Source organism: Gymnogyps californianus, chromosome 1, assembly GCF_018139145.2.
Source record: "Gymnogyps californianus isolate 813 chromosome 1, ASM1813914v2, whole genome shotgun sequence".
NCBI lineage: Eukaryota > Metazoa > Chordata > Aves > Accipitriformes > Cathartidae > Gymnogyps > Gymnogyps californianus.
In genome coordinates this window covers 126,445,040-126,469,134 of record NC_059471.1, presented here as the reverse complement: position 1 = coordinate 126,469,134, position 24,095 = coordinate 126,445,040, and the positions used below count along the sequence as shown (strand labels likewise).

The following is a 24,095-nucleotide window of genomic DNA, read 5'->3' as shown; positions in this document are numbered from 1 at the left end:
ACATCTTTGAATGCTCATGGAAGTACGGAAGTTCTTCATTAGGAGATGAATGACAGGGAATGGGACCGATGTAGAGTCAGAATACAAGGCTTTTAAGGTTATTAAGTGTTTAACAATATAAAGTAGGATCAGGTATTCTGTGCTACAGGCTGGTGGAGTGTTGACACACGGCTCCCTGAGATTGAGAGCAGCATGTATTCACTAAACCCAGAACTCAGTCCGAGTGTAAAGGTTTAACCTGTCCCATGGCAGAGCTATGTTATAAGAGTTCTTGGGGAAAAAAAAATTAATCTGAGGTTTTCATTCAAATGTGCAAGGATATTCTTCCCAAAGTAGCCATTCTTTTCTGAACGAGGCGTGTGATTCTTGATCTCTAGCTCACCTCCCAAGCCTTGCTGCACAAATCAGAAGGTATGAAATGACCCCGTTTGTTCATCTGTATGCTTTCTGTCTTAAAGTTCAGCTTTGTTTTGTACCTTCCAGATACAAGAGCAAACCTAGTGATGACTATGAGAATCCCGAAGATGTTAGGGACATCAAAGAAGCACAGGAAAATATGGGATGTTATAAGTTGAAGACTGCCAGTAACTACAGAGTCCCTGAACACAAGCATATGAACGCTGAGAAGAAGGTGATGCAGCTTACATCCCTGGAAGTGTTGGTATGTAAACTGATTCATTGATGTGCATATTTCCCCCTTTCCTCCCTTTAGGGGAGGGAGGATAGTGTATTAGTCACTGAAGAAATTTTTTGAAAGGAAATCAAAGTGGATGTGGGAAAAGGCCTTGAAGGACAGACTGTGTTGAGTCAGCTTTAGTTACAAATCAGCCTTTCTCTTGTGAACTGTTAGTGCTTCACCAAACTCAAACCTGAATCAATCCAGGATAACTCTCAGCTGGCTCTTTTTAAATGAGAAAGAGAATTTACCTTTTCTAGTACTTCAGCAGGAACATCTGTCTCTCTTGAATTCTTCAAAAAAGTCTTATCATCTAGTAACTGGTATGCTCTCCTTAAAACACTGAGCTAAATAACACCTGCCATGAAACACGTTTACAAAAACAGGCATGTGAGCAAGGACAGGCGTTTCTAGTATGGCCTCTGCATATTTGCACTTTGGCAATCACTGCTTCTGGGTACTAAGCATTGGAATCTTCCTGAGAAACCAGGTCTTGTGGAGCCACCTTTCTGTGATAGGACCCCTACAGCTACCACACGTCTTTTAACCACAAAGACACAAGAAGCTCAAATGTTGTGCAGTATCTTTGTTGCTTTCCTTGTGACTTCTTTCCCCCCATCCTTCTTCTCATAGGAACTGTTTTTCATTTTATTTGGCTGGAGTGCAAAAGAGTGACAAATTTCTTTAGCTAAAAGAACAATGAAGAAATATATCTATTGAACTTGGAACTGTCTGGTTGCTTTTTGGTAGGAAAGCTTATTTCTTGCCCTGCTTACTGACAGAGGAGCCTCTTCACTGCACGGTTTATCTTTGTCTGGCAAAGTGTAAGTTACACTCTCAGTGGCCTTGAATCTTCTCCAGTCTTATCCTCATGAACCCGTTGCCTAATCTCAGGCACCCTCTAGGCTGGGTTGCTTTGATAGTGAGGTCTAAGCATTACAGAAGCAATGCTACATTCTCAGGGGATTTGTTGGATCATTTTAATGTCATGCTTGGGCTCCAGTACTTCATTGTAGTGCTGATGTTACCAGATACCCAGTGACTAACCTAATTCAGTAGGACAAGCCAATACAAACAAAGGGAATAGTTCTTGTTGTAAATTCCAGGTTTTTTACAGATGAAGAATTCCAGTTGCTTCAGGTGGCTGGTATATAGGGTTGTTTTCTTTTATAAAGATCAGAGAAGTTTCTGCCAAATATATTAATATTAGATCACATTCGATTATTATTTCATGTGAAAAGAGTAAATTAATACAGCATCTCCTTTTCACAGAATCACAGAATGATTGAAGTTAGAAGACACTTCTGACGCTAATCTAGTCGAAACCCTCTGCTCAAGCAGGGCCATCCAGAGCAGGTTGCCCAGGACCATGTCCAGATGGTTTTTAAATATCTCCAAGGATGGAGACCCCACAACCTCACTGGGCAATCTGTGCCAGTGCTGTCACCCTCACAGTAAAAAGAAGTGTTTCCTGATGTTCAGGGGGAACCTCCTGTGTTTCATTTTGTGCCCATCTCCTCTTGCCAGTCACTGGGCACCACTGAAAAGAGCCTGGCTCCATCCTCTTTGCACCCTCCCTTCAGGTATTTACATACATTGATGAGATCCCGCCCTGAGCCTTCTCTTCTCCAGGCTGAACAGTCTCAGCTCTCTCATATCAGAGATGCTCCAGTCCCCTAATCATCTTAGTGGCCCTTCACTGGACTGTCTCCAGTAGCGCCTTCTCTCTCTTGTACCGGGGAGCCCAGAACTGGACGCAGCACTCCAGATGTGACCTCACCACTGCTGAGGAGGGATCACCTCTCTCGGCCTGTGGCAACACTCCCTAATGCAGTCCAGGATAATGTTAGCCCTCTTTGCCACAAGGGCACATGGCTGGCTCATGGTCCACTTGGTGTCCACCAAGACCCCCAGGTTCTTTTCTGCAAAATTGCTTTCCAGCTGGTCAGCCCCTAGCATGTACCGGTGCATGGGGTTGTTCCTTCCCAGAAGCAGGACTTTGCACTTCCACTTGTTGAACTTCATGAGGTTGCTGTCAGCCCATCTCTCCAGCCTGCCCCTCTGGATGGCAGCACAACCCTCTGGTGTATCAGCCACTCCTCCCAGTTTTGCATTATCAGCAGGCTTGCTGAGGGTACATTTTGCCCCATCATCCAGATAATTAATGATGTTGAACAGAATTATTATTGCTGAATTCTGAATATAGAATTATTACTGAGGTCTGCCTACAGGCCAAGCAAGATGCAAACAAGTTGTTACAAATAGGTTTTGCTGCACTTGGCTGTTTAATTCCCACCTCTGACATCTGATATAAGTGTCACTTTTCAGATTAGTGGATCTTTATTTTAAGTTGCAGAAAAAATATTCAGTTGATGCCAAAGTTTTCTGAGTTGACTTTGGGACTCTGAATTGCTGGAAGGCCTGGAGAGAATTTGTTTTGGACATCTAGTGGCTTGTATGAAATCCAAAAGCATCTGACAGAATGTTACTTTCTTGCTTTTAATATTGCTATCTACTATACTTCGAAAATTCAGAACTTTGTTCCGCTTCTAACCACCTGCAGTAGCTGTGATTTCAGCTTCACCATCGCATATAAAAGACAAGAATCTCATCTGCCTTCCAGAACCTACATTTATGGAGGGACCACTTCAGTATCTTTGAGGTTATGTGAGATAACGGCTTTGTTTCGATGACTATGTCAAAGTCTAGATTTCTGTACAGCTGTGCATTTGGTAGTGTGTACAGTAAAGGTCCTCTCAGGTATGTTTCTTTTGTCTTGGGGATGGAAGCTTGCTTTACAAAATACTAAAAGAAATCTAATTTTCTTTTTGTTAGTGTAATATTTGTACTATATGCCTGAAAAGAGGGCCATATATCAAAGCTGAGATACTCTCTGTATTTAATGAGAGACAGACCAAATGACTAATCCTCTAAAACCCACAGCTCATTTTCACAGCCTCTGTCTGCTTTCTGCACTGCTTCAACATCTCATGTCAAGAAACTCACAATCAAGTCAGGAACTGAGAGAATGGGGGGGCCTCGTTTCCCTTCTTATACCTTTGCTATTTTCTGTGAAGGAGAGGAAGAGAGGTGGTTCCAAAGATTTTAAAACCACAGAGTGAAAGACAGCTGTTTAAAAATGCTAATGGTGCAAATGGAGATGGTACAGAAAAGAAAGCTAGTATGGAAAGAAGAAAAGTCAGTATGACAAGCCTCTTAGCCATTACTTGTGTTGAGGAAGACTACATACTATGTAAGTGTTCCTGGGGAATCCTACTAAAATTGTTTTTCCTTTGCAGATCCATAAGAGGAAAGTGAATATGAATAAAGAGATCATGTCTTTGCGGGATCTCAAGGTTTCTATTATTGACGAAATCAAGTGTTTAGTGCAAGAACTGAAATCCATACAGGCAGCCTTGGATTTATCAGAACGTCTCCCTCTTCCCCTGATCCCTCAGTTGCACCCAGATGAGGTTCCTGAAAAAAAATTTGAGTATGACAGTGACATCCTCCTGAAGTTCAAAGAGGAGCAGGAGGCCAAAGCAAAGCTTCAGGAACAATTGGAAGGGTCTCCCTCATCTCGTGCATTTAGGCAGGGGTTTCTTCGAGCTCCTTCCATTAAAGAGATTGACCCCATGGCACAGGCTGCAGGAGCACGCCCAATGAAAATAGCATCATCTGTGGTCACAGAGCAGCAAAAGGTTTTTGAGATTGAGAAGGCAGAGCCAACGGAAATGGAACTGGAAATTTTAAAGAGGGAGAAGATAAAAAATCTATACTTGCAGGAGACCTTGATTAAAAAGGTAGGAAATCAAAAGTTATTTTTGTCAGATTGAACAATCCCACTGCATCAGAAATAAGACCAAAACCCCTTCCATCTCAGGACTGCAGCTACTCCTGCCTTTCCAAAGTTCAGGAAAACGCTATCTGGTGCAAATTTACAGTGTAAATCAGTATAAATCCCTAACTGTGACCTGTGTGCTGACTATTATCGTTTGAAAAACAGATCTTAGATTTCTTATTGATTGTTCTATGAAACTATGACCTTAGTGGCCAAAAAAGACAAGTAAAATGTTAGAAATTACTTGAAAAGTGACAAAGAGGAAAAAAAGGAGCATCACTACAACTTTGTAGATTCATGATGTTCTCAGCTCTTAAATAACTGTAGTCCTGACCCTTTGGTCTCAAAAATCATTTTGTAGAATTAGAAAAGGTACAAAAGAGAGTAGCCAAAATGTTTAGTCATGGAAAATCTTCTTTAAAAGGCACATCTAAATGGATAAAGCATCTTTGGCCTGGAAAAGGGGCAACTGAAAGGGTTGTAGCAGAGGTGATAAAATTATGAATATCATAGAAAAGGAGAGTGGGAATCATCTCTTAAAAGAAGGAGAGATATCAAACAAAATGGTCATGTAGAAAGCTTGAAACATGCAAATGGAAATAGTTTTCCTATCCAACAATAACTAAGCTTTGGAACTCAGCGTTAGGATGTGGGGGAAGCTACAATTTGGTAAAGTCTGCAAGAAAAATCCATTCAAAGCTGTTGAACACAAACGTACTGCTTCAAGCTCAGGACGTCCCTAAGTCAGAGTTTAGGAGGAGCGTGCCAGAGGTGTACCACTGTTTACTTGTTTGCTCCGTTTCTTGCCGTCTTTTCTCTAACTTCTGCTATTGGCCATTGACTCTTTGGTCTACCCCAACACAGACACTCTTGTGTTCTTGTGTGTGAAGGTTTTGAGAGAATATCCAAATGCTGCTGTGACCATCACATATATGTAAGTTAATGTTGGTAGCTGCTAGTACTGATTTAACTGTCAATGTCTAAGGGAAGAGCTGGCAGGTATTCTGAAAGAAGCCTGTCAAGGCAGAAGATGTATTTACTGCTACATCTGGGATTGTTACATGAACTACTTCAGGCTACTGTAAAACATATACTTCTGGGGTGGAGTGGCATGCAGTGAAACGTTCCTGTGAAGCCCTGGTGATTCTTTTACTATTGTGCTGAGAACAAAGACACATTTGGGGTTAACTTTGTCTTTCTAAGCACTTCAGTAATCCATAGTAAATAGCATGGGCGAGTTGTTTGTTTGGCAGAGAGAATTTTTCCCTTCTGCTACTTTCTCTAGCTTTACATGTTTAGCTCCACTCCTAATACTTTCCCTGTTCCTCATTTGACTCTCTCATATGCTCCAGATCAATGCACTGGTGATCAACTTTGATGCTGAACTTCGCTTTCTGCGGCACAAGAAACTGAAGCTGGATGTGCAGATGAAAAGTGCTGACCTGCGCTACATCACGTGGTATCAAGAGCTGCTTATCCTGAAGAACCTTGAGAAACATGAGAACCTTCTCCAGGGGCGTGTTAACACCCTCATCAGTGAGCAGGAGGCCATACGAGTAAGTAGGCCATGTGCCTCTGGATTTAACAGTACCACTAATGCATGGCTTGAAACAAAAGCAAGCCATAAAGTAAATGGTGGCATCTTTTTGCTTCATTTTAGCACTGATCCAGTGTCTAGTGCTAAATTTTGAAAAACAAGAAACTCTTGATGATCAATCTAGGATGGTCGCTTTTAACTCCCAATAGTTAATCTTTTCATAATCTTAACAGTTTATTTTAATAGGTACTTCATGATGTGGAATAAGTGACAAATAATATACTTAAATTTAAGAACATGCTTCTAGGTTTTGCTTGAGTGAAGCATGGGTTTAAAGAGAGAAAGAGAAGTTTTGCATTTCCAGATCTTCACAGATACATCCTATATACACACATGTGGGTTGTACCTTTTAACTGAAGTAGTTTTTTTGTTTGTTTAGTCAAAATTGAACAGCTACCTTGCACAGATGGAGGATAGAAAGTGTGAGATTGTAAAGCTTCAGGAATGTGAGAAAGCTCTTTATGCCAACTTCCAAGCATCCCTTGGAGAAAACAATGAGTTTGCCCATTTTCTGACCAAGGTTCTGAAGAAGAAAATCAAGTGCATGGAAAAAAAAGAAGTAGGAAGAGAAGCAGGTTGGAGATACTGTTCTTTTTGTTTTATGGATTTGTTACGCGTACTTCCATGTGGTCAAGTAAATGTCTCTCAATCTAGCTGGAGCCCGGAGTACATGCAACACTGAACTCAGTTCAAAAAACCATAGATCAGACCTACCCAGATTTGTTTATATACCTACCCATGGTCTGTGGCAGCCATCTTGAATGATAATAATGATATAAATCGGTCTCTACCATGACTACATTTGGTCTGATGACAGCTCCTGCAATTTACTTCCTGTAAGTCAATACTGAGGACTGATAATTGGTATGAAGAAGAGGCAAAGCTTTAAATAGGTATTTCCTATGCTGTACGAATGGGAGCTATGGATAAGTGATTAGTCTGCCACATTCATGACACACTCCTTTAATCTGTCCATTGACTAATGAGAGATCATAGACCTAATCTGCAATCATCTATTAGTCACAGGACTAAACACATTATGAAAGGATTTCATTTATCTTAGTGACTCAGTTTTAAACTGTTAAGGCTAGGCAGTCTTACTGAGCTAAAATACTTGTGCGGTCTCTCTGAATTGGCTTTTGATTTCAAGTGGGACACAATTAGCAAAAAGCACAGACAACAGTGATGCTTTTGTGACAGTTTTGTGCCTCCGTATGTTGCTTGGTTGATTAATCTCTGTAGTAGAGTGGTAAACCCACAAGGTTCAAATTCCTAGCACATATAAAGAGAGGAAACATTCTTGAAGGAAGTCCCCAAACTGTGCCTGTGTCTGTGCCTTTGGCACTACTAGGTGATCTTTCTCCCTCATTTTTTTTCTTTTTTTTCTGTCTGTGAAATTATCAGATCAATGCAATAGGCACAAGGTGCCTGGATTCACATATTACCAGGATGACCTTTCATGGATTATTGGGATTGTGTTCACCAGCACATTGGCATAATGCATAGCTAGTGGGTCTGGGGTTGTTCTGCAAGCCAGCACTACTGTCCTTTTCTTCCAGATGAAGAAGATGAGAATGAAGAGGAGAATGATGAAGAGTCCACCTTGGGGATTGATGAAGAAAATTCTGGATCTGAAGATGAAGTCTTTGATGACTCTGTTTGCCCAAAGAGTACCTAAGCCATCATTTCCTTGAGTTGACTACTTGTTTAGCTTTAGGGGCAATATTGTGTATTTAAAAAAAAACCCACAGAATTTTTCACTATTCACTGCATATTACTGCCATTAAGGGCCAGAATGTGTGTACCCCTCCTGAGTGCAGCATTTCTCCCCAGGAAGTCTCAGTGAAGATAATGAAACTGCTGGTAGTATAGGGTACCCTAATTAAAAAGTTTGGAAAAATGAAACTTAGCTAAGCACTAAGAATTAATTATTTTGTGTAAAGAACCATTCACCATTTCATGGCTGTTTTCTGGAGAGAAAAGACTCCTCTCAGGAGTGGAGCCGGAGCGAGGCTGTAGCTGCTCTCTGGAAATGTGATGCCTGGCCTAGCTGGATCCCTCTGTTCAGGGAAGTTCTGCGAGGACCCTACCATGCTCTTAAATTAAGCTCTTTGTTACCACCTCGTGGATTTATGCAGCAATTGCCTGTTGCTAGGCTGCTCTCTTAACGGTATCTGAAAAGTTAGGAGCTTTACTTTGCAAAATCCTCTTCATTCATTCATTCAACAAAGGCGAGCAACTTCCCCCCTCTTTTCTTTTGTACGAGTTTAACTAGTTTAGGGTGTTGGTTTTTAAAAAAATCTTTGATATGTCAATGACCATGTAACAACACTGCTTTATTTTCAGCTAGAACTTACAAACAAATTACCTTATTGTATTTTTTTAGTTGGATTTTAACATCATTTCCACAAATTGTATTTTTGGTTAACTCCTCATTCATCTCCTTTTTCAATGAAATGTTGGGAAGAAATGAAGATTTTTGCTTTTTATTAAAAAAGTCCAAATTACTAATTTAATAGGGGAATTACATGTTGCATTAGCCTCTTCGTATTTGTCTCTTTGTGTCACTTGCTTTGCCTGTATTGGACTCTTTTTTTATTATGCCCGCTGATTTGGGCGTAATTATGCACTTGATTAGTATGACTGAAATCACTGTGTTGTTTGTTAGAAATTCACTGATCTTCCATACCATGAAACAAATGAAACAGGTCCTATGAACCACAGCTTTGTTTACAAATAGAGCTATAAATGATCCCTACTGCAAGTTCATCATTTATAGTGAAGAGTGCTATGGATAAACAACCATGTGTTCACATAATTGAAGATTAGACTGTAACATGTATTAATTACTGGGACTGCATTACTTACAAAAGCTAACTTTTGAGCACTTGGCTTTAATGTTGGCTTTGATGCGTTTAGTCTTTCTTCTGGAAACAAACTGTCTTGACTGAACATAAAGAAAAAAAGACCCATCCAAGACATTCACCCCCTCATGGAGGAATGTGGCCCATGTGGTTTATGTTTGAGAAAGCTCTAGGGAACCAAAAGCATGGTCTTATTATGGGGAACGCTGGGCAACGTGCACAGTAGGAGAAGCTACTAGCTCAAGCCTGTAACTATAGCACAGTCATAATGAAACTAAGCTATTCTTTGACCCTTTCCTTCTCAGACTGCAATGAGGCACTCTTCCGAAACACCATCCAGCTCCGGCAGAAGCGGTTAGACATTGAGAAAGCTTTAACAGAGGAGAAGAAAGTTGCTGCTAACCTCAGAAAGAAATATAATGCCTTGGCCAAAAAGGTATGGCAGTGTTTTCTTCTCAGCAAGCATCAGCTGGCTCCATTACAGTGAAAATGTTGTGCTAGTGATTTTGGCTAAGATTTAAAACCACAATCCTAACCCTTTGAGAGGCCTCAGTTTGGGCAGAGATATCTGTGGTAGCACAGAGGCAGGAGGCAGCTCAACATGGGTCACCTGTCCTCCTGAGAAGGGTAAATCGAGGAGGTTTGACCTTAGCTGCTATGAGGCTGGATCCAGGTTTTAGGTCCAGTTCCTTGCCAGCTGTCTAACCATCATGCAGCAGCAGAAACTGGATTATCTGGTTCAGATGAAACACCTGGTGTAGCCTGGCCTATCCTCTGTGCATGTGTATGGGGATGGAGACATTAAAGAATACTTATCCTAACACAAATGCAGGTTAAAATAAATGCATAAAAATGCTATTCTTCCATCTGTTTCTTTTGCTTTTAGTTATTTTCTTTTGCTCTTTGTCACAGTAATCACTGAATAAACTCTCTTGGTGCAAGTTTTCCTTTTAGATTTTGGAACTCCTGCATTCATCAAGACATTTGACTTATATGAATTAAAAAATATCTTAATTTGAAGGGTTATCCGGGATAGAGAGAGTTCTGCCAAAATAACATTATGCAAGTCTTGCTTTTATTGTGTCTCAAAAATGTTCCATCAAATATGCCTAACTTACTTACAACATTTTTTGTTTAGTTTTTAAAGGCTTTCCTAAGTGCCAGCTGCCACTTATTCACCCTGGGGTCTGACATTTGAGTCTGAATTGTTTCTTTCTCATGCAGAATCAATAAGCATTTCCAGGCATAACACAATAAAAAATATCTTGCAGGCTCTGTAGATCTAGAATTGTTTTAGACACTAAACAAAGCAGCTGTCTCTTGATACATACAGGGCTTCTCTACTAAGGAGACATTTATGAGTGTACATGTATACAGAGGTACTCAGGGTAGAATCTTGCTTGAATATGTAGATGAGCCTTGTGTTTGCCTATGAAACTCATCTATCGTAGTATATTAAAAAAAAGGGGGGGGGCATTTTTTTCTGTACTTCTTTCCCTTTGGATCAGGAACTCTAACACAGAACCTTGCTGCCTTATGCATTTGAGTACTACAGGATTTTTGTTTGTCCACAATTTGTCTTTCTGCAGGCCAAAGTAGTTGAAACCAGTCTGGACACTGCAGACAGGGAACTGGAGACCTTTCAGTGGGAAAAGCAGCAGAGACTGAATGAGCTATATGTAGTTGTGCCTTTGAAACTCCATCAGGTAATTCAAGATGATGTGCATCTGCAGGTGCAGAATGGCCTATGAACATCTAAACAATGGTGTTACTGTTCTTTGGGGCCCTTAGTTCCTGATTCACCATAGTCTCCTGGGAGTGAAGTGCCATTAATTGAACTTCATGCTGCTATTTCCTCTAGATTTTTTTTTTTTTTCCTTCTCCTATACTGACAGAAAAGAGGTAAGGACAGGCAGGTCGGCCCATTGCTGAAATGTGCATAGTCTTCAAGTGTTTTATAGGTTTGGCATGGGATTTTCCTTTAGGTCCATACCTACCGATACTCTGCTGGGAAAAAACCACCCCAAAAAAACAAACGAAAAAAGCCCCCGACCTATTGAAACTAATGGGAGTTTTGCCCAATTCAAGAATGCTGGATTGGATGCAATGCATTCATCTACACAGCTGTTAGCACAGGGATGATAAGTAGAAAATGAAGAGGAAAACTCAAGACAATACTGTTATTTCCTCTGGGCTGAATCTTGCCCTCAGTGAGAGAAGATAGGCCTCTGCCTGTTCTGGCTTATATACCTCTGAGGCAAGCTCAGCTCTCTCCATTTGTTCTATCTGCCTTCATTAAAAGGTTGGTAATAAAGACAGAAGAGTCTAAGCCCTGACTATGCAATCCTGCAGCTCCCAGATCATTCAAAAGTATAGTTGACAGGGAGTCCCTTACTCCCCCTTTGTTCCAAGTGCCATAGAAGGGTAGATAGAGCTGTGATGACTGCCTACATAAAAAGCTAAGTAGTCTTTGAGCTTTGCTGAGTGGTAGTAATTGCCTGGCCCAAAACGTGAGAGTTGTGCCCACACTTACTATTACCTCACTCATTAGTTCTCTAACGCTCACACATTTGTTATTCAGAGAGATCACCAGCACCCTTAAGTAAAGTCAGCCTTGCTTATGGCTGTTTCTTGCAGGTGGAGTACTTGGTTAATGGGGAGATGCCCAGTGACTTCTCCCAGGCTTTGGTATTTACCAACCAGTCCTTAGAGTATCTGCAGAAGAGAATTGTGGACCTACATAATGAAAAGATAATGCAAAGAGAGATCTATAAGAAGGCCCAGGAGCAACATAAGCAGCTTGTCCAGGACAAAAAGGAGATGAAGATAAAGATTCAACGTGAGTAACAGAGACTCTGAACAGCACAGCATACTAATGCTCATTCTGTCCCCCTCACTGGGTGTGGGTAACTCACCAGATGTCTGTCTTTACACTCACACAGATGTCACAGCTGGTTACTGCAGAAAATAAAACAGAAAGAGCAGATCAAGTGGACTGTTTTGATGAAGTACTGGTAGTTCTCCAGCACTGTAGAGTCATTAAGCTGTGTGAAATAATTTGGGAACTTAGTATAAGGAGAGTTGACTGAGATGAGACACTGGAAGTCAGGACACACGATTGCTATTTCTGGCTGTAAACCAGAACTGCTAGGAAAAAAGTACTTTCCCCAAAGCTACATGAGCTTTTTTGGCAATTTCGTCCTCTGTGTAACATAAGAAGAACAAAACAAGCCCTATCCGAAACACTTACTTTCCCAGGGACCAAACCCAAAGACGTGTCTAGCACTACCAAACCTGCAGAGGCCCTATATAGCCTTTGGTGTGGGAGTGGCTTACTAGGACTGACTTAGAGTGTGGCTTAGCGACCACACAGACATGGTCACGGGCAAGGACAAACGGCAATATGCAGTTGTGAGCGCTGTGTGGTTTTGCGTGAATTATTTATTACAGGGCAAATACCAAAGAGCTCAGACAAAAAGCCGGGGGTAAGGCAGAAATTCTTACTAACCAATGAAAGACAGTGCTGCCATTTGTGCCATGCCCCTTCTGTTAGGACTGGAAGAGAAATGCAATCATCTGATGATGATGAAGTTTGGCCGGCTGGTTGATTTTGAAGCAGTTCAAGCACACTCTGTTAACATACGCATGGAAGAGTTGGAAGTGCAAATAATGGAGAAAGAATATGTGCACTCCCAGGAGCTCAAGGAGTGGGAGGTAAGGAGCAGGAAAAGGAGGAAGACATATGTGTTATGATGATGTGTTAAGGCTTCATTTCCTGGGGCCGAATAGTTACATTGAAATCTTTTGTAAACATGTTCATGTTTGGGTTTTTTCACTTGTCATTAATAGACTATAATGTCCAACTCCCATTTCCCATCATCATTCCTGCCTCTGCTCCAGTTGCTGACGCGCGTCCTATTTTCTCATGGAGGTAGTTGATGATCTTTTTGTTTTACTTTCTTCAAATGCATCCTTCTGCTTCAGTCCCTGTGTGAAGTTCTTCCAGAGTGCTTTCCTTTGGTTTTCAGCTGGCATTCGGCACCTACTGCCTCCTCCCACCGCCTCTGTGACGAACTATTTGAGTACAGGGCAGCCCTGGCTCATGCCTGGGATGCTGGGCTGTGCAATCTGAAAAGTTCATGTCTCTGTCTGGGGGGCCTAAGGCTCAGCTGCTGTGGTGCAAGCAGGCAACGCTCTTATGCTGCCCTTACAGAAGGGCACTTACGGAAGTACTGTGTACCTAAAGGCTTTCTCTTTCCCACACTTTTGCCTAACTAACTGCTTTAACTACTTAGGCGTTTGCAATAGTAAAAAAAAAAAAAAAAGATGCCGACAGATTGCACTAAAGGTACTGTGGGATCAGGTGGCGTATGCAGGATCAGTCTGTTGTTTACCTCTCTTCTGCGACACTTATGTTGTGCCTAGCACTTCTTCCCCACTTCACACTTCTTGTCCTCCCTCATCCCAGCTCAACCTTTTTTATCTTTCTAGGAAAGAATCTTAGACCTGCAGCAGCAGCTAATGAAGCTGACAAAGGAAAACACCAGCAAGCTGCAGCAGCTGAACCGGTTTTGCCTTGAAAAGCAGCAACTTGAAACTAAGCTGGCTTCACTAAAGAATGATCTGGTAAGCCTTTTAGCCACAGTACTACATGCAGGTTTGGGACTGTTCAGAAATGGGTAAGGGATCATCTGGCCCTCACCAGCTCTCTGGTCTAATTAAAAAATGTTTTGCAGCAAGTCAAAATTATTCCTTTGCTACATGGAAACAGCCAAATGAATTAAAGCGTTTTCTTTGCTCTGTATTAGGGAATAAGGCAGCCACCTGTGACAGTCTGAGTCTAAGTTGGTGGTCCCTCACTCTGACTTCCAAGTAGTTCTGAGGAGTGGAGAAGTCATGAAGCTGTCCTGCCTCTTGGAAAGCTTCACTTTCCCGCTTGAAATAAATTTCCACCATTCATTCTCCCATGTTTTATAGGAGCTATTTTTTTCCTCTGCTTACAGGGAGTAGAATTTCAGGGCACCCGAACTACTGACACCAAAGAGAAGGCCAGGCTGGAGTCACGGCTCAAGCACACAGCTCGTGACACAGCCCTCCTAAGAGAAGAAATCAATCTTCTAAGCAGTAAAGATGGGTGCTTAAGAGAAGAACTCGCTCTTCTTGGGAGAAAAGATGGGTGCCTGTTTCTACAACCTTCATCACCACAGGACTCTGAGACACCAACTGAATCATTCCCTGTTCTTACACCAGAAACAGTAACTAACGGTCTCAGTCTCCCTTAAAAATGGACATGGTTAACTGTGGCAGTAGTTATACCTGGAAGTGTGAAATGAATTGCTTTGGCTATATAGGGGTTTAGTTGTAAAGGGTTATATTTGTTTCCCCTATCAAAATATGACTGTAGTGACAGATAGGGAATAAAAAAGTGCAAATACAACTAGTAAATGCTGTTACCAGTCCATGGCAGAGATTTGCACTGGGCAGATGCCCTGTGTGTGTGTGTGCGCGTTTGTGTATGTCTGTTCTTCAAACGAGTGGCTGTTGAAGGCTGGATATGAGTTGCACATGGGCAAATACAGCTTTGAGACCTGTGTTCTCAAAAATGGTAAAAGAGGTCTGCCGTAAGGGTGTGTTTTGTTATTTGCCTAACATCCTAGCAGCAATGGCACTTCTCTGCTAACTGAGCTAGTTACCAATCAAGGGAAGTGCTATTTATTTGGACAAAGCAAAGGGACCTTTCTCCTCAGGCCCTACAAGTGCTCAGATGGGTATGGAGCCAATCAAATACTTTCCCACTTGCCTCTGCTCTGTAGCAGTGGAAAACTGCACTGCAGTGCAGGACGTGGTATTTACCTGGCAGGAGGAGGGTATAGCAAATGCTAAGTCAGCCTGTAATTCCACCGGCTTGCACCTGCCTGATCAGAGTGAGAGTGAGCCAGGCTCTGTATGTTTTCAGGTTTTATTCTTTTTTGCCTCTGGCATTCGGTATGGTGGCAGCGCGTGATCATTTACAGCACTTACCCTGTCTTACTGTGAAAACTTCCTTCATCACCAAAGCGGAGGGGTTGTGTTGCACTGTTCTTCCACTGCAAAGTTTCTGAGGGTGCACAGGGAGGTTTGGGGTTTGTTGCTAATTTTTAATTAAATAGATTGAACAACCTGCAGCTGCTCTTTCTCTTCCTCCCCACTCCCTGCCTTTTGCCACTGCTCTTTGTTCCTCTGTCAGGTGCGCGCTCAGCCAGGATCCAACCGTATCTCAGCCAGGCACAAGGCCTGCTGGCCCCAGCACAACCGAATGAATGGTACTTGTGCAGCCTGTCTTTTCAGTGGGTCCCTGTGAAGGTGCTGAGCATCCCCTGTTTCCTTAAGGGGAAAAAAACCCACCCTTATCCACACAGGCCTGGATGCTGAAAGCTTCTGGAGCTGAAAAACCACAGGATGGCAGGTGGGGGATAAGGAAACAAAATTTGTAGAGATTTGGGTGTCTTGTCTGCCTCCCCCCCATCACCAAACTCATGCAGCTGACCTTGGAGATAAATGAAAATTTCCTCTAGCTGTGCTCATCACTAGAAGTTTTCTGTCACTTAACTGGCAGAGGTAGCAGCTTGTCCCTCTTCTCCTGAGCTCAGCATTAAGAAGATTTGTGTCAGTGGCTATTTGGAAAACTATAACTGCAGGAAAATGTCACCTTTCCCCAGGTGTCCTGCTTGCTGTATGTCTGCAAGTAAAAAAGAGCAGGTTCTTTCTGTGGGAGGATTTAGCATACAGCCAGCCACAGAAAAGACTAAAGCCTTTATTTTAGATGTTAAAGCGTGGGTTTGTCTTTACAGATACGTGGCTGCAGATGGCGTGTATGTGAAGGGTTAAGTGGATTAGGCAGAGTGCATAACTCCAGTCCATTCACAGGAGCGTGTTCCTGGGACAAACCTTCCTGTGGGGGAGAGGAAAAGACCTTTTTGACAGCATTATCTTTTGTGAAGCCCTCGCTGCAAGAGGGTGCTAGATCTTGGTGGCAGCAGCTCTGCTTGGACCCATGTCCTGCGACGTCTCTTGTGCTGCTGTTTCCATCTTGTACTCTGATGAACAGCCCGGTGCCATGGATAGCTGCTGCCTTGTTTCTTGGGCCCTCCTGTGACCTTGCTGAGGATGCCTTCTGTCTCCATAGCATTATAAAAGGCACATATACATTTATATACAAGTGCATAAATATATAAATAGGGGTGTTATACAAAAATAAATACCCATTCTCTTTTTCTCTTTAGAATAAGTCTTTTGCAAAAGGCAGCTTGGTCCCTAGCTGGTGGGAGAATGAGTCTCTAAGGGCCTCAGTGGTGGCGGGCTGCTGTTCAGATGTCTTGGTAGGTCCTGACCCAAAGATGTGATCACTGGATTCTGGGGATGGAGATCTCCTCTGGACTGGCAGCAATCTAGTCTTTCTACCTCTTCAACTGGCACTAGGCCTAGGCAGCAAGGGCTTCCTGCAAGGGAAAGGAGCGAGAAATCATTACAATGCGTACAGAAATGAGAGACGCTGTGGTAGCTTTCTAGTCAACAGTCCACTTTATGAGGATAGGTACTCTGATCAGAGAGGAAGATCTGCATTCTGAAAGTCCTGGCTACATGGGAGTTTGATCCCACACTTGCACACAACAAGTTTGATCCACACTACAGGGGTGGATCAATGGATCAGGTCCTAGGGAGATGGATTCACATAATTTTTCAAGGACCTTGTTTTACTGGCGGTCTGGAAGATACAAAATAAAGAAGGACTAAAGGACAGCGTCTCTGCAACTGAAGGTGGGTATGTGCCCTTCTGGCAGCATACAGCTCAAGCTTTTGGAGAAGTGAGAAATGTGTCGTCTAAAACTGACTGAGGCAATTTACGGTCCCCAACTGCTCGTATGGCCTTTCCTTGCTGTTGTTCCATGCAATGTTAAAACTGTCCTTGCACCGCAGAAGCAAGCATGAACAGAGCCATCAGAAAGGCTCTACAGTGAGATTTCCCTTCAAGATCAGCCTAAAACGATGAGATGAAGCAAGCACGGAGTTCTCCAGACCACTGACCTTGGTGGAACAGGGGATCCCGTCGAGCATCCAGGCTAGGGCCTCCCACTTTGCTGCCCATCACTGGATGATGGAGGCCAACAAAGTGCTCTTGAAGGTGAGGACAGTCATCCTGTGGCTGAAGAAGCTGGTGAGTGGAGTCATCCGGGAGACTGTAGAGGAAAGAGCTGTCTTCTGTTCTTGAGTTGGGCAATCTGGAAAGGCAGACAAAGAGGTTTAGCACTATTAACAGATCTTTCCTCCCTGAAAGATATTGACCTGTGTAACATCTCAGCCAGCTGCATCAACGCAATGACACAGAGCATTCCTAAAAGAGGGGAAGAGCAGAAACTGGGATGTACTTCTGGGGTGGGAATGAGGTGATGGGACCTGGTATCCACGATTCAACATCTAGTGAGTGCCACAGGAGCTGGGAGGAGTAGTGCCTCCCAGGGAGCATGGGAGTAATGACTTGACATCTGAACAGCGAGACACAAAGCACCTGTAGTTGGACCCTGGCCAGATTCTGGGGCAGCTGTTTATCAGCATCCAGTCATAGATGTCAGCTTCTCTCATCCTACTTTTCAGTCTCCCACTTAGGAGCACGGGGAGGAAATGGGGGCAGGGGTAAGTAGGTCTTGGCCGTCTCTACAATTAAATTATCCCTCCCTCAAACCGTAAGAGGAATGAGCTGTACGAAGAGAATTTAGACCAAGAAGGCCTAGTGCTGGAGAATGGATTTGTTTCCCAAGTGAACTGGGACAGACGGGAGCATGGTGAGGGCAAGCTTTTGCGAGCATGTAGTCTTGTGGGTCCCACTGGATTGTTCCACCCTCCCCCTCCACAAGCCAGGACTAACCTGGAGGGCTGGTAGTCCTGCTGGGCATTCCCGTTTTGCAGCACTCTCGCCTGCAGCAAGGCGTTGGTCTCCTCATGTGACTGGAAGGAGAGAGAAGGATTCTCAGCAGAGCAATGCCACACAGCAGCATTAAAAGGCAGGTGCTGATCTGGGAGCCAAAGCCAGAGCCGTGGGGCAGACTGGTGAAGCTTTCACGACAGAAGGCAGAGAAAGCTGAAACTGTTTCTTTTGCTACAGAGGACAGTAGAACTGAGCATGGAAAAACTCACTTCACGCTTACTGCTGAATCAATGGGGGACGATAACCAATTTATAGTCTCAGCTGTGGCACTGCCTTGACCTGTGTTACTATTTACACACAGAGTCCTCAAGATTGTCAGGCCTGTGAGCTTTGCTCAGGAGAAACAGGAACCACTCCCATAAGAGTAGCCTTTGCTCACTGCCTCCTCCATACTTAGAGCCACTGCTCCAAGAAACCTCCTCTTCACCAGTGTTTTGGAGACCCTGCTGTTCTTCCCATGTCTCAGACTCCACTGCAAAGGGGAAATCTCTTTTAAGAAGCCAGTCTTGCCACTTCTACGTGCTGCAAAGGGTGCCAGCCATGTTTGGAGGAGCCCTCTCACTGCAACCATGGCCTCCAGCTCATGTCAAACCAACTTTCAACCACAGGTGTGGACATACCGGTGGCACTTCATCTGGACTGTAATCTCGGGGCTTGGTGCTTGCATACCCCACTCCTGCAGAGGGGCAGATGCCATTCAGATGTGCCCCGTTGGCGTAGGGCTGCCCGTTAACATAGGGATGTCCATTGGCACGAGGAGCAGAGATGCCCCTTAGAGGCACCATGGTGTACTGGCAGGACGATACCAGCAGCCCAGCTCCCGGGAAGCCCATGTCAATGGTTTGCTCTGCAGAGGGAAGAAAAAGGAAGTCGGAGGCCAAAATCAGAGGCTTCCTGAAGCTCAGCAGGGATAGTGTTAGGCTGTCCTATCAGGCAGCTATTTTGGCACCCAAAGCACCCTTGGAGACAAATGGTGGAAAGGGGCTCTACACAAAGGCAAAGGGAGTGCCCCCTTCCCCCGTTCTAGTCCCAGGGTTCCTTCTCAACAAGGTAAGCAGGACAAGGGACAAACAGTGGCCTTTGTCTTTATGGGGTTCCATAGGACATTTGAGACTTGCCCTCTGCTGACCCTCTCCCTACTTCCCAGAATGTGCAGCCCTCACATTTTGGGTGTCTGACCCAACCACGCCCAGGGTCAGATCTAACCCACAGGGCAGAGCACATCATGTAAATCAGCCCTCAAGAAAGAACCCTTACTCTGCTTGGACCAGGCTCTCCAAAGGCAAAAGGGGATGAAAGCCACGATGAGGAGTACGATAGAGCCCAGCACAACGCCTACAATCAAGTACGGCAAGTCACTGGAACGGGCCACCATGGCTCCTGTCCCCAGGCCACTGTGCCCACCACTGAGTGGGGGATGCTGCTGGGGGGCACTGTGGAGGGTGGAAGACGACCTGGCAGACCAAGAGACTTCCGAGCTGCGAAGGGAAGAGAGAGAGAGAGAGAGAGAGCGTTAGACACAGACATGGCAGGTGGAATAGCAGCCCGTTCCAGGGATGTCTATGCTGCTGTGGAGTGGACAGACTTCTACAGTGGCTTTAAAGAAGTGCTCCTGAATGACAGAGGATTTCCTAGGCTGATGCATATTGCAGTACAGACGAGTCCTCTGTGCTTGGCTTACACATCTGCCAGGGTCTTGGGCTGCTAAAGCAAACGGAAAAAGGAAAATAGCTTCTCCAAAACACACACTTGGACTTAATGCTGTTCCTATCATGACAGTGCAGCTGCTTGGAAGACAACATGGGACCTGCTTATAACCAAACACAGGAGTTCGGCACAGCACGGGAAAGTTAGCCCTTCTGGTTCCAGTCACCACCTATGTGATACTTAGGAAAACAAAAGGTAACTACTACTCTGAGGGAAACGGTGATGGACTCTGCACAAGGGGTCTGTGAGTACTGGTATGGGTATATACACATACTGATCAACAGCATCAACAAACCTATGCCTCTCTTCTCCCCAGTGCTGCCTCCATCACCTTGCCTGAGCTTGGATGACGCACCGTCAGTCAGGGATGGTACCTGCCTTGCTGTGCTCTGACAGCTGCAGGCAGGGAAGGCAGCAGGCTGCGCTCCCAGAGGTGCCCTGTGAAGCTGGTTACCTTTGGTTTCACAGATCATCACGTTGCTGAATTCGCTTTCGCCACCCTCGTTGAAGCACTGCATCTTAATGTCGTACGAGGTCTCTGGCTGCAGGTGGCTGATGGAGTGCCAGTACCGATCTCCTGAGGAGGGAACAAACACACAGTGCTGTTAGCTTCCTCAGGGAGCAGGCAGCTGGCCCAGCTCTGCAGCAGTGCTAGGTAAAGCAGGCCTGGGCAGCAGCAGCAGCTGCCTTTTGTGCCCAGGGCTCCTTCTGGCTGTGTACTCTTCCAGGAGGAACCAGCAGCTGGGACCAGTCTGTCAATATCTCCTACCTTCCACCACGTCCTTCTTGTAGTCGCTGTCATTGTCACTGTCAGTGGGGCGGTAGTAGATGTAAAAACCATGGATGGGAGTGTTGTTGTTGCTGGCTGGGATATACTGCAGAGAATGGGAGGGAGAGCAGAAATTAGCAGAGATGTCTGTGCTCCATACTGTACGAGGTGAGGAGCAGTAGGGATAAATGGGACGGGACAGGAGGAAGACCCAGCAGGGGGATCTTCCTTGTGTTGCCACTGGTTTGCACAGTAAGGGCTTCCTTCCAAGAGCTCAGTGCTATTTTATACTCTCACACCTTGCTTCTCTCAGGTAACAGACAAGCCATGAGTCTGGTCCTGTCACTCCCAGCACCCAGTGCTCTGCTCCCTCTCAGCAGCCACAGCCAATGCTTCAGAGAAAAAAACTCCTCAACAACAGTGACTCAGCTGGGCAAGGGCAAGCACACCTTCACCTTGACTCCAGTAGGCTCATGGCTTCCAGACAAACTGCATCTTGCCACGAACCGGTGACTGCAGGAGTCTTGTGTTTCTGAAGACAGCTCTGTTCCCCCCGCCCAGGGCAGTACTGTCCCAGCTCCGTGTGTTCTTGCTGTCTTTCACCCAGTATTTTGTCAGCTACTGTTTGTGTTTAAATGAACAGCAGTGCCCATCCTGCCCTGTAGCAATTTCTGGCTAGAAGCAGCTAGGAGAGAAGAGGGCAATGCATCCCTCTGAATAAGCTCTAAGCTGTTGGAAACACTTGGATCTGGGCTTGTGATCCAAAAGATCCTGCCCAGTCCTAAAAATCCTCTGGGGTGGACTGCTGTAAGCCATTATCAGCACTCAGGACTGCTACCTAGAAAGTGAGAGTGAAGGACATATCTGCGGGAAACTACTAGGACAGACAGAGGTGCTAATGGATTCCAGGAAATTGGCCAGGAGAGCAAGCAACTGCCCCCTGCGTTGTTGAACTGTGCTTGTTGAACAAAATGGTCAAGACCCTGAGGTTATCTGCTGAAATGCCTCCTGTGTACAATGTTGGATTCAGACGAAAAGGGTTTCCTAGGCTCTCTGACTTCCCCCACTTCTGTGTAGCCCAAGCCCAGTCCTCCTTTGATGGAGGGAGCTATTGGATCCCAGATCCATTTGTGCTGGCGACAGGCTCCAGTGCGGTAACCTGGAAGATGTGTAAGCTGGGCAAGAAGCACCCACACACCTGCTTCCTGCACATTCAGAGATCTCCACCCCTACAAACTTTACCATCCACTTCAGCATGATGGTGGTCTCATTGATGGCATCGGTGAAGGTGATGTACGGCCCAGCCACAGGGCGCTCGTAGACTCGGTTGCTGTACCCAGACACCACGTATGGCCGAGACGCCGCACTGGGCTCACTCTCTCCCAGGATATTCAGTGCCCGGACACGGAATTTATAGGACGTGCCTAGGGGAAAAATGGGAAATAAAAGAGTTGCAGAAATTGGAGTCTTCCAAGACTTCTACTGTCAGCACAAGCCTGACACTGGAGAGGAGCTACATCTTCTCCAGAAGGCAGAGAGCCTACAGAGAGGTTTTGATTGAAGTACAAACACTGAATGGCCAGATTTCAGCCATGTGCTAGATGGACCCTGCTTTTATTTGCCTTCCCCAATTCCTGTCTGGATGGTCTAGAGGTCAGGTAGCAGTTCTGGAAGGTGTGTGGGTGGATTCAGAGATGCCTGAAAAGGATGTCCTGACCCGAAAGCAGGTATGGGAAGGCATCCTTCCTCTACTACATGGAAATTAAGCACATAAACATCAGTTAAAAGCTCAAAGCCTAAGTAATTTTTACCCAAACATCGTTTTACTGGTCTTTAAGTTGGGGTAGATATGTTGCCCTTTTAAGCTGTCCAGCTCAGCGATGCCGTCTTTTCTCATGTGAAGTGCAATGGGAATTGTGTGCCCATCTGTCTTGCCTGTGGCTAAGGGAAGTTCTGTCCTGTCTAGTAAATGGCAAAACCAAATGTCTTTAGTAACTATATCCTCTAATACAGAAAAGTATGCACAAGCCTCCCTGAGGGAGGTCAAATCTATGCTGGTCTTTGCAGCTGGAGAAATTGGAGAAGCATTTGCAGCTTTTCCCCATGCATATACGGCTGGAGCTGGGGGGCTTTGTTTTGTTTGCACATGCCGGGGCTAAGCATGACATGACAGACGGCTAACCATCCTACAGGGACTGCACAGCTTTCCTACAGACCTCCAGGAAGCAGGGAGGAGAACACCTGCCTACCTTTCTCCAGGCCTGGGATTTCCACAGAGAGGCGAGAGGGAGGAATGTCACTGGTGGCCAGGACCCAGTCTCCCAACTTCTTCAATTTCTTATATTCCACACGGAAAGACTGGATGGGGAACCCGCCATTCCCACGGGGAATCCAGGTCACGTACACAGATGTCTCTGACGCCATGGAGATGGTTGGACGGTCCGGTGCCTCTGGAGCTGCAGGGGGCACAGAAGGACATCAGGACATGGAACACATTCCTCTTGCCCTGTCTGGAGGATCCTGTAGCTCAGAGGTATGTGGGTGAAGGACTGCCTGGATTGCACCCACCCACATGCTCTTTAAGTCCTGAATGCTCTCTTCTTTCTGTCTCTTCATTAGAGCTGGCACCCCCAAATCCTCACTGTTTGTGCCCTGCAAACATCTTTTACTTTTGCTTGCATCTTGCTCCTTTTCCACTCCCAACTCAAGTAGGATGAGACAAGGTTTGAGGCGTGTACACCCACCGTGGGAGGGAGAGCAGTGAGAGGTGTGGATACTGGGCTGGAGATAGAGCAAAAGGCCTTGCTGATGTGGAAGCAGTGAGCAGGGGGAGACTGACACTGGGGACAGATGAATGTAGGAGATGAAAACAGGAGAGATTGAGAAGAATCAGCTGAGGAGGAAATAGGGAAAAGTTCTGAACTGTAGAATGTAATTTGATAGGAAAACAATCAAAAGATGGGAGGGAAAGAGATGAATGGAGCTGTGGAGATGAAAGAAAAGGCAACACATGAGTGAGTGTGGGGGACTGAAGGAGGGGACTTCACAGAAAGGATAAGGATTGAAGGAGAGAATTTCACAGAAAGGATAATGGCACTGGTGAGTGATAGTAATGGCAGACACAAGGTGGGAAACAATGAATTGGATTAACCAGTAAGGAACTGATGTTTCTCCAGAGCAGCAAAATACCCGAATGGAGCACCCTGCACCCCTAGAATGGGCACTAACTGCCCCTTGTCAGGGCTTGGCTGAGAGATGAGGATGCCAGGACCTGCAGGGACTTGGTTCCCCTTTCTCTCTCGCATTCCCCCAGCACCCAATGGTGCACGGCAGCTTGTTGGTCCTGTGCACCACACACTCACAGACTCCACGGCAGGGCTTTTTGAACCCTCCATGTGAAACTCAGCAAGAGACAGGATGTTTCTGACAAGTCCTTGCATTAATGGTGGGGACAGGCAGGGGGATCAGCCTGCTCTCCTAAGGCAGACTGCCTGCCAAGTGCAGTAGCAGGGGTGTCTAAGAAGGACCTCTCCTTGTCAGGAGCTAGAGACCTCCCATCCAGCTTTGCACAGTCTTGCTTTACCCAGTGGAGACTTCAACTCGAGCACGGCCTGGCCACTGCCACCCACAAGAGATCCAGCACCCTTCCTCGCCCTCCCTCCCTGCCCAGTTCAGGAAG

The 24,095-nt window shown here is 45.1% G+C and overlaps 2 protein-coding genes across 2 annotated transcripts in view; one reads left to right on the top strand and one right to left on the bottom strand.

The window, feature by feature from the left end:
• CFAP44 (cilia and flagella associated protein 44) overlaps positions 1-14,449 on the top strand; it is a 47,964-nt gene extending 33,515 nt beyond the window's left edge. Inside the window, 11 exon segments of the mRNA XM_050904216.1 lie at positions 484-661; positions 3,976-4,479; positions 5,870-6,073; positions 6,494-6,689; positions 7,674-7,784; positions 9,284-9,414; positions 10,568-10,684; positions 11,616-11,817; positions 12,469-12,692; positions 13,470-13,604; positions 13,982-14,449. Coding sequence (XP_050760173.1) covers positions 484-661; positions 3,976-4,479; positions 5,870-6,073; positions 6,494-6,689; positions 7,674-7,784; positions 9,284-9,414; positions 10,568-10,684; positions 11,616-11,817; positions 12,469-12,692; positions 13,470-13,604; positions 13,982-14,260 — 2,281 coding nt within the window. The 3' untranslated portion in view covers positions 14,261-14,449.
• A 1,302-nt stretch (positions 14,450-15,751) lies between these two features.
• The window catches only part of BOC (BOC cell adhesion associated, oncogene regulated), a 34,352-nt gene continuing 26,008 nt past the window's right edge, over positions 15,752-24,095 (bottom strand). The window contains 10 exon segments of the mRNA XM_050902714.1: positions 15,752-16,456; positions 17,043-17,236; positions 17,881-17,960; positions 18,561-18,787; positions 19,198-19,374; positions 19,377-19,418; positions 20,102-20,224; positions 20,417-20,522; positions 21,659-21,840; positions 22,666-22,872. Coding sequence (XP_050758671.1) covers positions 16,272-16,456; positions 17,043-17,236; positions 17,881-17,960; positions 18,561-18,787; positions 19,198-19,374; positions 19,377-19,418; positions 20,102-20,224; positions 20,417-20,522; positions 21,659-21,840; positions 22,666-22,872 — 1,523 coding nt within the window. The 3' untranslated portion in view covers positions 15,752-16,271.